Below are 15,918 nucleotides of genomic sequence, written 5' to 3'. Positions count from 1 at the left end.
ATTAAAAGCTGTGTTAGCTTTTTGTCAGGAGCTGCTACCATGCCTGCCAGCTGTGAAACTAGACCCCCCATGTCCATTTGCACCCTTTCTCTCTTCCCAGGCTCTAGTGAGCAGGAGGAGGAAGTCCAGTATTTGAATATTGGTAACTTTGGCATGTGCAGATGAGTGAGAGGGAATTAATGAATCCTGCCCCCTCTTTATATTTTTGTTACTCCACAGGTGCTGGAGTTTTCAGTCAGGTCTGTTTCCTGCACAAATGGAGCTTTGCATTTTTTCCCGGCCTCAAAGAAAACTCAGTGAGGGATTTGAGGTTGGCGAGGAGTGAATAGATGAACCATCTGATGTACCCTGCAGATCAGCAGACTTGGACTCTGCCAGACCAGCAGGGGAAGCGGCTGCTGAGCCAGAGATGCTTCATACAGAGTGTTCACTTCCTCCATCCCCAAATTAAAATCAAAGGGCTAGTGGTAAAAGTGCCAAGGCAAATCTGGCCCATGTTATATGTGCCTGGGAGGACTGGGCTTCTGTACAGATCCAGAGCATGTCTGGAGACTGCATGCTACAAAGGTGATGGAGCAGTAGAAAACCAGTTACCTACAGACAGATAGAGAGGCGGTTTGCTTAAACCATAATTGTGTAAGCGAGTAGCTATGTTTGCATTAGCTGTGCCTCTAGTGTGACATTCAGGAAGAACTTCAAAAAACAGCCTGTAATTTCAATAATTTTGTCTGCTTTCTGGGCCTCAGGAGCGGTGGGAATTCAGATGCTCTCTCAGGTAGTAGACCTTGCTGGCCAGGCTTTGACTCGTGCTCTTCCATACCAGGCGTTCACCAGGCCCAGCAGCCTGGTGCCACTCTGCAGTGGTGACTGCATCTTTGGTGATGACATCTCTCCAGATGAAGATGCAACTGGCTTGTGCTGATTTAGAGAGCAATCACTTGTGGGATTGACTTGCTGTGCTGCCAGTTAAGACTCACTGCAGGGCCATTTTGTATTTGCTGTAGGCGCTCTCCTATTTCTTTTCAGCAGTGACAGCTGAGCCCCTCCCAGTAGCGCACAAAACGAGGTGACTAATGACACCATGTTAGAGGGGATTTTGGTGACCACAGAAGTTACTTTGTTGTGGTTTTCATGGTCTGCCACTTGCTGTGTGTGATCCCAGGCAAATCCCTGTGGGACGCTTTTTTGTAAGGCCTTGTTTGGTGGAGGTTTTTTGTTTGTGGGTTGTTTTTTTTCTGTTGTAATTTGAATTTGTTCTTAATGAGCACTTAGTAATCAGCATTTCCTCTGCTGCCTTGTCCAGAGGCACTAAGCATAAGTGTTTGCACTATATGGAGACACTGGATTTGTGGCACTTGTTGGCAGAGGTGCTGCCTGGAAAACTGGGGCTACCCTGTCTGGTAGAGATGGGGGCCCTCTATGACAGTGTTGAGAGACCAAATGTGTTGAAGTTTTGAAGGGGTTTCAGACAGATTGAGAATAAATGTGGCGCGAAAAGCATTACTGGCTAGTTCAACTGAATCTGAAACAGAAATAACTTTCTAAAGAGTTCAGAGGCTTTTCAGGATATTCCATAGTATCACCACAGTTTACAGTCTTTGGATGCTGGGGTTTGCTTTTGTAGGAGGGAACTTTGGCCAAACCACTTGAATTAGCCTGTATTTTAAAGTGCTGTGAGGCTGTTTAACTTCTGGTGGAGCAGTCTGCAGACTGTGACAGATGATAATTATGATTTAAGGCTGTGGCTGAAATACAGCCCTCCTGGTGCTGTGCTGCTGCAGGGGCTGGGCAGGGAGCTCATGTCTGTCTGGCACATGGATGTGCTGGGTAGCAGCCTGGCACCCTTGGTCCCAGACAGTGGGGTGCTCCTCGGGTGTGGGGCATCCCTGGCGATGCAAATGCAGAGTACCCTCAGGTGACAGCTAGGAAGGTCTGGCCCCTTGTTTCTCTGCTGATGAAAGTCATGTGTACCTGAGATCCTGAGCCTGGCAGGGGGGTAAGGTCAGCTGGTGTTACTTCAGTTTTACAGCAATAAGGAGAAGCCTGTGACCTGTTCTTTCTTCCTTATTGTTCTTGCACTGCAGAGCTATGAGGTGATGCCCATGTCCTAGCAGCACAGCCCCCAGTGCCAAGGAATTTAAAAACCCAGTCCAAAATCAACATACACAGTAGCTTTAAGATTTTTTTTTTTGCTTGTTATCCTCCTAAACCAATTGGGAGGGCAGACCCAGCTTTGCCCCTTGTGGAGTACCCATCACCTTGTTGGCGCAAGGATAGGAGCCATGGCTTGGCTCCCTCATGCCATGCTGTGTGGGCATGGAGCACTGGTCACCTGGGTGGGAGATGTGTGCAAAATCAGAGGACACTGGGCTATGGTGTTTTAGCCTGGAGGTGCCTGCAGCTGTCAGACTGGGTCAGCACCAAAAGCTTCAGCCTTGCTGTTGAGCTCTGGCTGGGGAGTTGCTGGGTTTCACGCCTGGCTTGTGGGAGTGCTGCCTTTGGGGGTGGATGATCCCCTTCCTTTAATTCAGCCTGTTCTCTAAAAGGGCCCTGCTGAAATCCTCCTCTTCACTGGTAGCGTGAGGCTGCTGCTGGCTGGGCTGCTTGTGTGTCCTCCTGCGCTCTGGTGGCTAGCAGCTGTGGGCCTGTGCCCCTGTAGCCCCCTGGGCCGTCTACTCTGTGCCCTGTGGTGGGACAGCGGTGGGACTCAAGTCAAGTAGAAGCTTTGCAGCCACAGCATGTGGCACAATAGTCACTTTGTGCAGAGCCCCTGTCCTCATCTGTCCACTGTGCTGCAGATGCATCCCTGCCCTGTGCCTTAATCTTCTGCATGCTCTCCCTGCCTGAGCCGTGGTGGGGCAGGAGATGGGCTTTGCTCAGCAGCTGGCTGATACGGAAGGCTACTCCTCCTGGCCCAAACCCAGCTCTGGGGGCTGGTTGGGAAGGAGGTCAGGCAGGCTCTTTGCTCTCAAATGCCGTCCCAGGAGAGATGGGCCGTGGGGCTGTGCTCCCCTGGCCAGCTGGACGCATGCACCAGGAGTGGCATTGGGCTGGAGCTCACACATTGGCGTTGCCTCTCCACTGGTGTTTGCTTCACCTCCCTGTCACAAGAAGCACCTGGCTGAGACACCTTCAGCCCTCTGCTTACTGGGCCATGGAGCTGCTTCACTGCCTTGCTGTCATTTTTTCTCTTTATGGACATCACATGATTTGTCCCTTCGCATCAGCCTTCCGCTATGACTTAGAATGCAGTTTAGCCTCACACTGTAATGTTTCTTCTTTTGGTTCTCATACACAACTTATGAGTCTGTTTCTATATTTTCTGTGATAGACATTCAAGCTTGGTCTGCCTTGTTCCTGGAAGACTCTGGGCAACTGGGAAGCTGGCTGGTAGGGTTAACAGTATGGAAGTAAAACAAGAATTACAGAGCTAAGGAAATTCTGTCTTAAAACATGGTCTGCTTAAAACTTTATATCCTGTCAAGAGTTTTAAGATGTCAACAAGTGACAGACATATCCGTATCTTCAGTAAAAGTGCACCAATCCTTCTGTGGAGGATCCTTAGCAAAACTAATGAAAGGCAGATTTCTGGCCTGCTTGATATCTACATCTGGTCTTTGAGTCAAGTTACAGCACAATTACTGAATACAGACTTTTTTAAAACTTTGAATTTTATTTCATTAAATATGTGAAAATCCCTGCAAAATTCTTAAGTTGCAACAAGCTGACTGTATAATGAAACATTTGAAGTGTGCTGATGTAGTGTAAATTAAATGAGTGAAGTTGAACTGAGAGTTCCTGTGCTCTCTTGCATGGAATAGACAAAATTGGCTTGAAAAAAACCAGTAGTAGTTAAACTGCATCTAACTCTAAACAGGCCCTTAGGTTTAAAATGACAATTGGATAATAAAATTAAATAATAATAATAACTAAAAAGAACCAGACACCACCAGTAGACAAAAGAGCTGTTGCTTTGTCCTATGGAGGTAGTGAAAATAAAACCATTCTAAAAATAGGAATGTGCATATAAAAAAGATGTAAGATGAAAGGGTTTTATTAATATGCAGGCTGACATTTTGCTTTGTGTGCTGATTTGAGAGATTGTTCAAACTCTGAAATACTTGAAAATTAAGCAGTGATGCCTGCCTTTAAGCTGTTCACTGCCAGAATTTTAAATATTTATTTTTGAACTGCAGTAGTACGACATAAATTCATCCTTGAGGATTTCACTATTCCTAGCATGACCTTGCATTAAGAATGCCTGTATTTTGTTTGTTAATATATATTACAATCATATGGATAAAGTGGTTTGTATACAGTAGCTCTGGATACAGTAGCTTGTGTGTCTAAGCAAATGCATGCATGTACCACTTCCCATCTGGGTTAGTTCAGAATTGCTCGAGTCAGTGTTAGAGGACTTGGAGCACTACTGCTTAACAGGAGATGTCTCCTGAAGCAAGGCTGGACTAGAGAGCTGTGTTCTGAGAGAGGCAGGGGTGGTGGTCCATCTCTGCATTTAATGTGGTATTTTGATGTCACAGCAAGTCCACTCGTGCCAGTTCAGGGGTTCGTTACCACACATCATTCAGTAAATACGTGACCTTCTAAGTGATAGTTTCCAGTCCCTGAAACTTCGTTTTGAATCCACGTCCAGGATGGAGAGAGTCACTGGGTTATGAGCAGAGAGTATTTGTGTAACAGGAGGTGAGATTGGTGGGAGGGTCCTTGAACTGAACAAATTGTGCTGTTTTCTGGGAGTTTAACCCTAGAATGTTCCAATTTAGCCTTATTTTTAGTGAAGCATAACTCTTGTGCCCTCAAAAAGACTTTCCATGTTTCCTTAGTCATGTAATTTTCTCCTCTTAAGTAGAAGCCACAGCAGATTATAAAATAAACTTTCCTTCATGCAAATAATAGTGCTCCCAGGCTGTGTCAGCTCTGATGCCAGCAGTTCTGTCAGAGACCGAAGGAGGGACTTTTTGATTGAAATAAGGAGGCTGAGTACAGACGCTGCCTCTTTCTCTTCCAGTTCCTTTTCTGCATGTGGAAGAAAGTCTCAGAAACCAAACTTTATGGTTTATGCATGTGGAAGAAAGTCTCAGAAACCAAACTTTATGGTTTAGTCTCAGCTGTGCTGCTAACGTTCTCAATGACCTTCAGCAAATCTCCGCTCCTGTATGGCTCCCAGAAAATAACTTGAGGAAATAAAACTGCACTTCCAGATTGGCCTAGTCCTTAGGAATAATCCCAGGGTTACCAGACTGAACGTGTCACCTTTCTTATAGGCCATTTCCCCTGGCTTAAGGCTACTGCAAGCCATGTAGTCACATAAATGTTATTTCAGCTCTGCCTTGTATCTGTGTAAATAGGAGTTAATGAGTTGAGTATCTCGTGGCTGGATCCTGACGTGGAGATCTCCAGAGGGAGGATGAGGAGAGGCTGCCATGGAAAGTCCCTGGCTGTTGCTAGGCAGCACTGTGTTTTAGCTTCCCCATCTGAAAGTCTGTGCTCAGGTTTGGCAAGGAAAGGGAAAACTGAGGGATGGAAAACCATACAAAGATGCTTGACTGATTTTGACTGACTTTTTATGTAAAGCATGACTTTACTGTGATGGGTGCAGAGTGTGTGTGAACTGGAAGCAATTTGATCAAATAGAATAACATTTGATAACTGGCCTTCTATGTATTCATTCTCAGCTGCAGTATCATTTGGCTGGCTTGCGCTCTCTCCCTCCTTATGTTTTTTCTTTTAGGATGAGACGTCTCTTGGACCATAACAGTGAAGCTGGAAGAGGGCAGCACAAGCAGCCCTGCTCCACTTCCAGTCTAAGTGGAAGCAGGAAAACCCAGCAGTTCCAGAGAGCTGCTTCTGCTGAGGTTTATGCTCCAGTTTTACAGGCTATGGATGACGGGATGTCACTTCTTCATTTTACTGAGTCCATCAGGAGGCACACTAGAGAATGCTATTAACTCACAAAAATTATGTAGGGCAGCCTGCTCTTGCTGCACAATGCAGCCTCTTTGAACTGTAGCAACAGTGCAAATAGTGGTAAGATGCTCATGTGACTAAAGCTCATCACAACAGCACCATTAAAAGAGCACCTCTGTTTTCTGCCAGAAGCGTAGGACTTGGGATACAGCTGAGCATTTGAATTCGTCTTGGTAGTCTGGCTGGTTGTCCATCTACCCACAGGCTAGTTTAAACTTTTCAGTCACTCTGTTGTCATCCTGTAATTGCTGTCTCAGTTGTTCCTCCCTATGCCTTCTAATAGAAGACCAGAATGAGTAAATTTAAGGCCTTGGTGCCCATGCTAATTTGTAGTTGGGAAATAACGTCATTTGTTTCTCTGCGAGGAGTTATCGAGGGATCTGTGGATAGGACCTCGCTAGGCACTGGACCCTGCTGGACTGTACTGGGAGGTGGTGTACTTGCTTCCTGGCCAGCAGAGTTGTGTTTAAAGGTGCTTTTTCCCCTTCAGCAGAGGGTCCAGTGGTGCTGCTACTGAGGCACTGTGGAATTTGATGTCACAGCCTCGTTCCATCCTTGGGGGTTCAGCCACTGTAAAGCTCAGCTTTACAGCAGCCTAGAGAAGCTAAGATTCTCACCCAAAGTCACATCAAATGGGATGCAGCAGGGTATGTCCCACCGTAACAGTGCTCTTCCTCTAAAGGATGGGGCTTAAAATCCAGAGTCCTGATTCTCACTTTCATGGCTTAACCCTACTTTGTCTCATATGTTTTATCCCACCAGTGGGCTTGTGGCTTGAGCTATCTAGCTTACCCTTCCTCATCCCTGCCAGCCAATGTTTCACAGCAGTCTAGAAGAAAACCTTATGGAGAGACCAAGACTTTGCAAGGCCTCACAACTCCTTACTCTGCCCTTCCCTGCACCACTGGGGTTTGTCAGCCCTACCAAGTTCTTTCTCCTCCTCAGCTTTCTTCAACTGTATGGTTGCAGGGGGCCTTAAAGGCAGAAACACCACAGTAAATACCAGCCTTACAATAACGGCCTTGCAGCCTGGCTGGGAATGGAGCTCTGCGTTGTTTTATAGGAATTCCTGGAGAATTACTTGTTTAGTCGGACAGCATGGGCTTGGGTTAGTTCAGTTCAGCAGTTCCCTTTGTCTCCTTCTGCCTAGTTTGTGCAAAGACCTGTTGGGTCCCTGTAAGGTTAGGAGCCTTGGTGCTGTGCTGATGCCATAGCCTGTGCTGCCAGGTCAAACCTGGGGGTAGAGGCATCAGGCAAGGCTACTGTTGAGCCCTTTGATGAAGAACAAAGCCGTCACTCGGATTCACCTGCTAAAAGATTAAGAGAAAAAGCTCAAGATCCTTGCAGCACCTCCCTTCTCCCCCATGTTGCTTGGACAGTGAAATGCACTTTCCTCAGGCCCTGAACTACTCATGTGCAAGTTTCAAGACTTGCTGTAGCACCCATCTTTTTTTATTTTTTTTTATTTTTTTTTTCTCCAGGCATGTCAGTGGGCCACAAGTGTGCTGAGGGCTGGGTTTTAGATTAAGGGGGCTGGTATGTGTAGAAATGGTGGGTGGGTCTTCTCCAACTCCCTCTCCAAGTTTTGGGCAGCTTGTGGATTGGAACTGTAAAGACATGCTTGTGGAGCATAGAGTAACAGAAGGTGGTGGAGGAGTGGGACTTCTCTCCCTACCCCCCATCAGTACTTCCTACTGGAAAAATATGTACTTTCACCTGAGCACTGTTCTGTTTTGGGTGTTGGTTTTTTGGGAGTGGTTTGTATATTTTGGGGGGGGTTTAAGCTTTTTGAGTTTCCAAGGCTCCCTTTACTCTGTTGCTGTTGTCTTGTCTTCTATTGGAAAAAAGCAGGAAGACTACAAATGAAAGGAGAGAGGAAGTAGAAAGGTCTCACTATTTCCATATTGGTAAAACGGTAGGATGTCTTTCCATGGGTCTTCTGTGTTAGGAACTCGATCTAAAAAACACTTCAGTTGCTTTGCTAAAGCATGTGTGCAGGACGGAGAGTGTTTTCCCACACTTCACACAGCTTTCCAACTGTTAAAAGGGTAGAAGACAGTCAGGAGCTAGGAAAAATTACATGATTTCTTTCAAAAGCTGATGGAGAAAGTTTCTTCCTGACATGGCTCCATCACCAAGTTTTTCACTATAAAAGATGTAGTTGAAGTATTTTTTAATGGAAAAAACTGTTCTTTCTTGAAGCCTTGCTTTTCTACTTAGAGTAATTTTTTAAAATTATTTTTTTAGGAGAAAGAATGATTTTAGTTACTTGCCAGCTTTCAAAGCACTGCTTCAGAAGTGGGATAGAGCTGCAACTCACTTGTTTATTTCTGTAGTTACACAGAATAATTGCTGTTTTAAGTATATCCTGTTTGCTAAGTTGTGTGGTTCATGTGTTATGACAACTTCAATGGCTCTTACAGTATATAGCAAAGGGATTTAGGAGTGTGGGCAGGTGCTTTTTACCTTGTTCTTTAATTCTAAATAAATAAACATAATGAAAATAAAATAATGGGAACATCCACATTTGCATTAAATAGACTTTTTTTTTTCCTTCATAAAAGGAAGGTAAACTCTACTTGCTTCAGGGCAAAGTCTAACCACTAATTGACAGGAATTAGGAAGAAACTTCCTTTTAGGCAGTTGTTCCATCTTTCTCTCTGGAATTTCTTGTATCTTCTTTTGAAACCCAGGGTATCAGCCACTGCCAAAGGACTCTGCAGGTTGGGCAAGACAGTCTCAGATTAGGCCGATTACTTGATGGCCATCTCTGGTAATCTTAGTCTTTCCTATCTCACTTAACTATCCATCTTGTTTGCTAATTAAATGTTGATGAAAAGAGACTCCCTACAAGCTCCTTCTTTCTCTTCCCTCGTGCTACTTCTACTAATCCCTGGATTCTACTTCTCTTTCAGAAGATGCTGCTCAAGAAGAATTGTGGAGCGAAGACTAGAGTAATTAAAATTCGTGTAAGTTGCCCTTTTCTGGTGCAGTTCCTTCATCTTTCCATGTATATCTAAATATGGTAATTCTCATTGAACATCTATGCCCAGAAGATTATTTATGGAGGTTTCCTGCGGCTTGATCAGCTGCATAACAAAAGTCACTGATCTGGAGTATAGACTGTAGTTGCAATTTAGGTTAGGTACTGACAAGGCTAATAATGCATTGACTTTTCCATTTTGGAGACTGGGTTCAAAGCTTCCTTGGAGTGAAAGTCTACATTCCCTGCTGTGAGCTCATACAGTATGCATAGCTGTCCTGTAGGGTATCATCTGGAACCTTCAGCACCAAGGGAGGTGCTGATCTGAGGTAACAAGTGGTGTTCAGTAGGGGTGAGGGGTACTGGTAGATAGCTGTGGAAGAGGAATTACACTTGCGTGATGCACTGGTGTCTGCAGAACTATGTGTGTTGTGGGACTAGGTGGTGGCAGATGAGTTAGATCGTATTTGGCTTTGTAGCTGGGATGACACTGCAGTGTCTGAGCATTTCCTGCTCTTGAGTGCACACCATGCCTAGCAGGGCTGCTTGCTCAACTCTCCTGTCTGTAGTCTGTGCTGCCTGCGCCTCAGAGTCTTTCTCTCTAGTACCCCATCCCCTGACTCTTCAGGCAACCCCCCTGTCTCTTTTGTGGGTATCTTGGCTTTCTTTTGGTCAGCGCTCTATGGCGCAGCAGGAGATGTGTGTGTGACCTTGCACTTTGCAGCCAAAACAAGTGCCTTTGTCCACTGAGCCCCATATGACTCTCCATGCTTGCAATATACAGGCAAAACCAGATCAGAGTGAAGAAAAAAATACATCCTTTGTGATAAACCTGCTACTTTCACTGCAGTAATTACAGCCTTGCAAGAGGGGTGAATGGCAGACCACGATCCTTCAGGGTTTACGCCTTGCCCAGCAGGAAATGGGACTGATGCCTTTGGTACCCAGAAGTGCTACTCTTTATGGACGTGCTGTTGGGTGCCCCTGCCCGTCACTGCTTTGTGGCTGAATCTGGTATTTGAGAGGAGGAGGAGGTAAGGCTGGCTAGAGGCTTTTGCAGAGCTGGGCTGTATTTCTCCAACTCCTTATATACCTTCTGCCAGGGTACTTCAGTCCTGTCTTCCAGCAGCCCCACAATGACCTGATACTTCTGATTGCACAATTAATTCTGATCTGTTATATATTCTTTTGTGCTTCTGCCTGGATTGTTTTCAGTAGAGCTGTCTCCTCATGTGCCCTGTGAGCTCTCCCCAGACTGTGCCTGTCCTTCAGACCTACTAACAGGCTTAATCCTGCTGCAGTGTTTCAGCGCAACTTGTTTATCACCTTCTTTTGTGCCTGCCCCACGTGCTTTTGCTGTTTTTTCTGGGTGTCCCTGGACTGCAGCTATTTCCAGTGCTGCTGGGTGGCAGTCCCCCCAGTCCCTGAGGTGTCACCAGTGCCTCAGTGTGGTGCTTTCCTCTGACACCTTGGGCTTATTATTGTAGCTTACTCTTGTGCCCCTGGAGAATGAGAGGCAGAACTATCCCTTTGCTCCCTACTGAGCCCACGTCAGCTCGCACGAAAATAAACAGCAGAAGCTGAGAGCACACCATTCTGACAGATGGCACAGAATCCATGCTTCTCTGGCCAACCTTGCCAAGCTGGGGCAGTGCATTGCTACCTGAGGTGCTCATGTGGTTTCCATGACAATAGCATATGATACTTCACGGTCTGCCGGTAGCAGAACCGTTAGGTAAAGGAGCATTTTTGCTTCCATTTTTCAAGTGATTGCAAGTGCTGACTTTTCTGTACACAGCTTAGAAAGGAGGCAGCAGGTCCCTGGCAGAATATCTTGCTGAGATGCCTTAGCTCTGGAAGCAGCTGAGAGGTCAATATCTCTGAAGTGTGATGCTGTGTTAATCATATAAAAGGAACTCTCAATTCAGTCAGTAAGACATGCTTGGCACAGGGTTCCTTCTTAGTGTTGCCCAGCAGCAGGACAAGAAGTAACGGGCACTAGCTGAAATGCAGGAAATCCATGTTGCCCTGAGAAACTGTGGAGTCTCTGACCATGGAGATAGTCAAAGCATGCCAGGACACGGTCTTGGGCAACATGCTCTTGCTGACCCTGCTTTGAGGAGGGGGATTGAGCTCGACTATCTCTAAAGGTGCCTGCCAATCTCAACCATTCTGTGACTTCTGGCTCGTGCCCAGCATTCAATCATGGAATTGGAGCACACTGGGGACTTTATTTCGCTTGGGAGGGCTATTCTGAGGCCCTACTGAATGTGGCCTTTTGCAAAGGATGATAGCAGGAAGCAAGGTGAGAGGTTGGTTCTCTGTTGCTGAGGGTCTAGTGACAGATTCAGTCTTGGGACTTTGCCATTGCAGTGAGGGTGGAAGAAATGAAGATGAATCTCATAGCAAATGGTTTGATGAGCTGTTACAGGAGGAACCAGGTAACTGTCTGTGTGTCTGAGCAGGAAATACCACCACACAAATCAGTTTGCTTGTGGCTGTAGCCCTGATTCAGCACATGTAAAGAACATGTGGTCTCTTTCTAAAAAACTGAGGTGGACAGCGACATCCAGACAGCATACAACTGGTTGGAGATGCAGTGAGTCAACTGATCTGAGGGGCAGACAAGCTACCTAATGGTTTATGCCAGGTGTTTGAAGCCAGGATTCCTCCTTTATTCCTCCAGTTCTGCTGCTGAACAGCTTGAAGGAATAAGGGTTGTGCTTATTCCCTCCTGTGCAAGGATGATGAAGACCTGCTAGTAACACCAATGAAGCATTTTCATTTCTTCTTACTGAGGACAGTGTCTAATGTGGTTGTGAGATAGTGCGTGCTGTTAAAAATACCCTCCTTCTCATTGATATTTTGGTTACCTTGACATTTCAGGCCTTTGCTGGCATGTTAGGATGCAACGTGTTGTGCTCTCATGCATCATCCCAACTGTGTTCTTCCTCCCTCTTCTGCTGGAAGAGTCTCCCATGGGACGGTGAGATGGGGGGGCAGCGTCTTTATCCCCTGGCTCTGAAACACAGTTTCAGCCCTTGGAAATGTTCATGGTCATTGGAAGTTTTTTCTCAAGCAGGTGACCTGGGTTGGGTTTTGCTTCTCCACATGCTGTTTTAACACTAAGGTGTCACCTTGTCATTGTTCCTTGTGCTTCAGCTTCCCATGGGCCAGCTCAGGCAGTGTTAGGCCTACAGCCTTTCCACTTGCTCAGCAGTTTGTAAGCAGGATGATGGAACAGTGATGTGACAAGTCTAAGAACCTAGACAGATTAAGGCAGGGAGATTAATAAAATTCCCAAATATGCAGCAGCTCTGTTGTGTTTGAAATGTGTTCAGGAATAGAAGCTGTGAAAGATCAGGGCCTGTAGTGAAGAGAAAACAGTATTAAAAATCTTGCTTCTGTTCCCCCCAGTAAAGGGTAATAGAACAGAATCAGCCCCTGTGCTGGGCTGGTGAGCAGAGATAAATTGGAGTGACAACATGTGTATGAAGTATGGATTTGTACGTAATAGATATATGTGGCACAGCATGTGTCAGCGCAAGGTGAGAGGTAGGTGTGGGCATGCTTGGGTGTTGCACACTGAGGTGGGCAATGTGTGCGTGCAGACCTGGTCACTGGAGCCCCAGCGTGTCAGCCAGAGTAGTGTCTGTAACTGGAAGCAAGGCACAAGGTGTAGATGAGGGGTGCACACGTGTGCGTGGGTATTTTTGCATCCAGAGCATGTTTGCATGGCGCAGTCAGGTGTTGCACGGAAACACTCCCATAGTGCAGTAAGGAGGACTGCGCATGCACGTGCTCGCAGGGTGTAACTGCCTCCACCCTGGGCCAGGCGTGATCGGCTGTAGCCAGCTCTGAATGCAGACACCAGTCTTCCAGAGGCTTTCTATAATACCACGAGTCTGCAGTTCTCCAGGCCCTCTTGGGATGAGAGTTACAGGTCTGTCATCTAGTCCTGTTCTTGTTCTTCTTCCTTCGCAGACTCCTTCCTGCGGTCTCTGAATGGGATCGGTGGAGCTGGGCTTATCTCAGCAGCGGTAGGTGGGTAGAAGACACAACTGGCAAGCCCCTGGGTATTTCAAGAGCTCTTGTTGGAGCAGGCAGAGAGGGAGTAAAGATTTCAAGGCCAATCTGATAACCTGGCTGATCAGAGAGATGTTTTCTGCTATGTAAAAATAAAACAAGAATTTTAAATCAGGACATAAACCTCTTGTGCTCTTGCCTTGATCTTATCAATGTTGAGAACGCCCTCTGCTTGGACAGGGGCCAGATCCCTGGAATGACTTCCCTGTCTCTTATCTCTTGTGTCTGCATCCCAAAAGGCCACTGCAGAAACATGCTGGGTTTTCTTCCCCTAAAACAAGGGACCTTTTCAGCTTGGAGCCGAGCAGGAGATATGCTGGCCAGAGCCGCCTTGGCAGATGCCTGAGCTATTCACAAGTGTAAGGCGTACTAGGTGACAGAGCAGTACCGGTTCTGGCTGCACAGCACAAATAAAGATTTCTAAAAAATCAGAAGACTTTGTGTGTGTGTATACATACGTATATATACTCATACATATATGTTGCCTCTTCCATCACAGGCTCCCAAGGTGCTTTGCAAGCATTGCTAAATATAGCATCTCAAAGGGAGATAAATATCTTAATTGCCATTTCAGAGTGAGTTAAACTGAGAAACCAGCAGAGAATGTGACTTGCCCAAAGAGACAGTGTGAGGAAAACTGAAGTCTGGGTGTCTTTGTGTGGCTGAAGCCCAAACTTGCCATTTAGAAGCAATGAGAGAGACTTATCTCCCTGGCCGGTCACATCCTTGGGTTACTTGCTGGGCAGAGGCCCCCTCATGAAGATTTTAGCATTGTTAGTTCCTAGGCTGGCTCTTGTCCCCTGTTGATGGGCACACCTCTGCTGAACAAACTGGAGAAGGTCCTCTGCTAAATGAGGACATGGATATCCATTTTCTTACTGGGGGAAACCAGCTTCCCCCGTCCTTCTTCCAACTCAGTCGCCAAGCTGCCTGCTGAAGGTCTCTGTGCAGTGACAGCTGGCCCCAGAGAACCCTAGCCCTTGGTCTGAATAATTACAACAAAAGGTTTTGTCTGGAGTTTTGTCAGTGTGGGGAAGGATCCAGTGCAGATAAGGTGGGAATGTCCCTGTCTGTTAAAAAGTATCCCAAGCATCTGATTCCGAACCTTGTTTTATTTAGCATTGTTTTTATTGGATTTCATGGCAAAAGCTAACCAGCCTGCAGCCTGGAGAGAGGGACTGTCACGTCTCTCTCTTCTGCTTCCTTAAAGAACTTTTATTGCTGCCTGCTTTTCATAAATTCCTGCCATGTATGCCCTTGCACCCGTTAAATCATGTAAGTGCTTGCAGAATAACCAAGAGCTCAGTAATCCAGAGAGCTCTGTGGAAGCTGTGAGTGGCTGGTGAGTCAGGAGGCTGACATCTATTTTCAGTGCTGTCTTTGCTCTGTGGGCTGATGTGGGTTGTGGCTCTGGTTTAAGAATGGGGGGTAGAAAGGGGGTTAGAATTGAGGTGCAGCCCAGTGACTGCTCCTGAGACAGCCCTGTGTGTCAGTGGTGGCTGTGGCTTGTGGCACGGTGGTTCAAGGGGCTGGGGAGCGGCAGGGCATGTTTCACAGAGAGGGGACTTCTGGGTCACACCTGGGTAACGGAGCAAAGAGAAGGGGGTAGGGGATGGCAGAGGGTCACAGCAGCTCTGCCACTGTTTTCTGGCAGAGCTTCAAGTCCCAGATGGCTGATCAGGCATGTCTCCTACCACCGCATCCAGGCCCGCTGCAGTTGCTCCCTTCTCCCCTTTGTTCGCGTGGCTGTGGGAACCTGGCACACGTTGCCTCTCCCAGTCCCCAGAGCTGTAATCCTCTTTTCCCACACACCTCTCCCATAATACACCCACTTCCTGCGCTTGGCTTCCACGGCTGGGGCGGTTTGTCCAGAGGCAAGCACACTGTGTCAGCATGTGTTCACAGCCTGCTCATGCCAGGGTAATTAATACTCACTTTGCAGTTTTAATTTGGGTTCCCTTTAAGTTGAAAGCAGCGTGCTGCGCTGTGCCAGCCTGCCTGGCCAGAGGGAATCTGGTTGCCCTGGCCTCGTGCGAACTGGAAGCTGCACATGCCCAGGGACACACCACGCGCCAGGTCTGTGAGAAGCATGGTACCTGAGGTTCCTGTCCCAAAGGACAGCCGGGGCAGCCAGCTGTGATCCCTCTGGAGGGAGGATGTTCCTGCCACACAGGGAGGGCTGCAAAGGGAAAGGTGGGAAGGAAGGAGAGGACAAGGTCTGTACACACAAGTCACTTGTGTACAGACCAAAACCACTAAGGGCTCTACTTGGATGTAGTTGAGAAATTGAGAGTCACACCGTCCCATGCCTGTGTCTGTGCTTGCATGGAGCTCCTCATGCCTGCTCCTTCTCCTGCTCAGGCATGGACAGACCCTGTGGTGTGTGCAGGAGCTGCTGCAGGCAGCCGTTTCATATCGGGAGGAGAGAAAGTGGGGACAGGACACAGCTCACTAGTAGGGGGGTATGGCTTCATTCACTTGTTCCTAAGAGATTTGTGTGGCCTTCAGAGCGTGATCTTCACTGGGACCCTGGAGTGGTGAGTTCCCCAAGTTGGCCAGGGAGCACTGACAGCCTGCCCCTCTGAATGACCCATCTGTCCCTTTTCATCGTGCCACCTCCTTCCTTCAGATTGTCAGGCAGGCAAAATCAAAGCTTGCAGTCAGCTTTCTAAGAGACACATTTCAAAGTCATGTAAGAGGGAGGAGAAGAAAGGCTTATCACACTCTTGCCAGCAAGGACCCATAGCTGAAACTGGCCAATTTCTGCTTTTGGGCAAGTGACCAGCAAGCATCTGCTAGGCTTTTTGAAGTACCTTCCAAAAAAGTTGAGTGTTGTCTGTCTAGTGGCACCTCTCTAAGTC

The 15,918-nt window shown here is 47.1% G+C and overlaps 1 protein-coding gene across 5 annotated transcripts in view; it reads left to right on the top strand.

The window, feature by feature from the left end:
* LOC101915276 (uncharacterized) overlaps positions 1-15,918 on the top strand; it is a 58,736-nt gene that overhangs the window by 34,554 nt on the left and 8,264 nt on the right. For 2 of the 5 annotated variants that reach the window (XM_027788562.2, XM_027788563.2), the window contains exon 4: positions 8,907-8,957. The exons of 1 other annotated variant lie outside the window; for it this stretch is intronic. In XM_027788562.2, coding sequence (XP_027644363.1) covers positions 8,907-8,957 — 51 coding nt within the window. Of the gene's footprint in view, positions 1-8,903; positions 8,958-15,918 lie in introns of all 5 variants that reach the window. 2 more of the 5 variants (XM_027788561.2, XM_013300297.3) reach the window with 1 other exon arrangement.

Source organism: Falco peregrinus, chromosome 11, assembly GCF_023634155.1.
Source record: "Falco peregrinus isolate bFalPer1 chromosome 11, bFalPer1.pri, whole genome shotgun sequence".
Taxonomy (NCBI): domain Eukaryota; kingdom Metazoa; phylum Chordata; class Aves; order Falconiformes; family Falconidae; genus Falco; species Falco peregrinus.
This window is presented reverse-complemented; position numbering and strand designations above follow the sequence as displayed.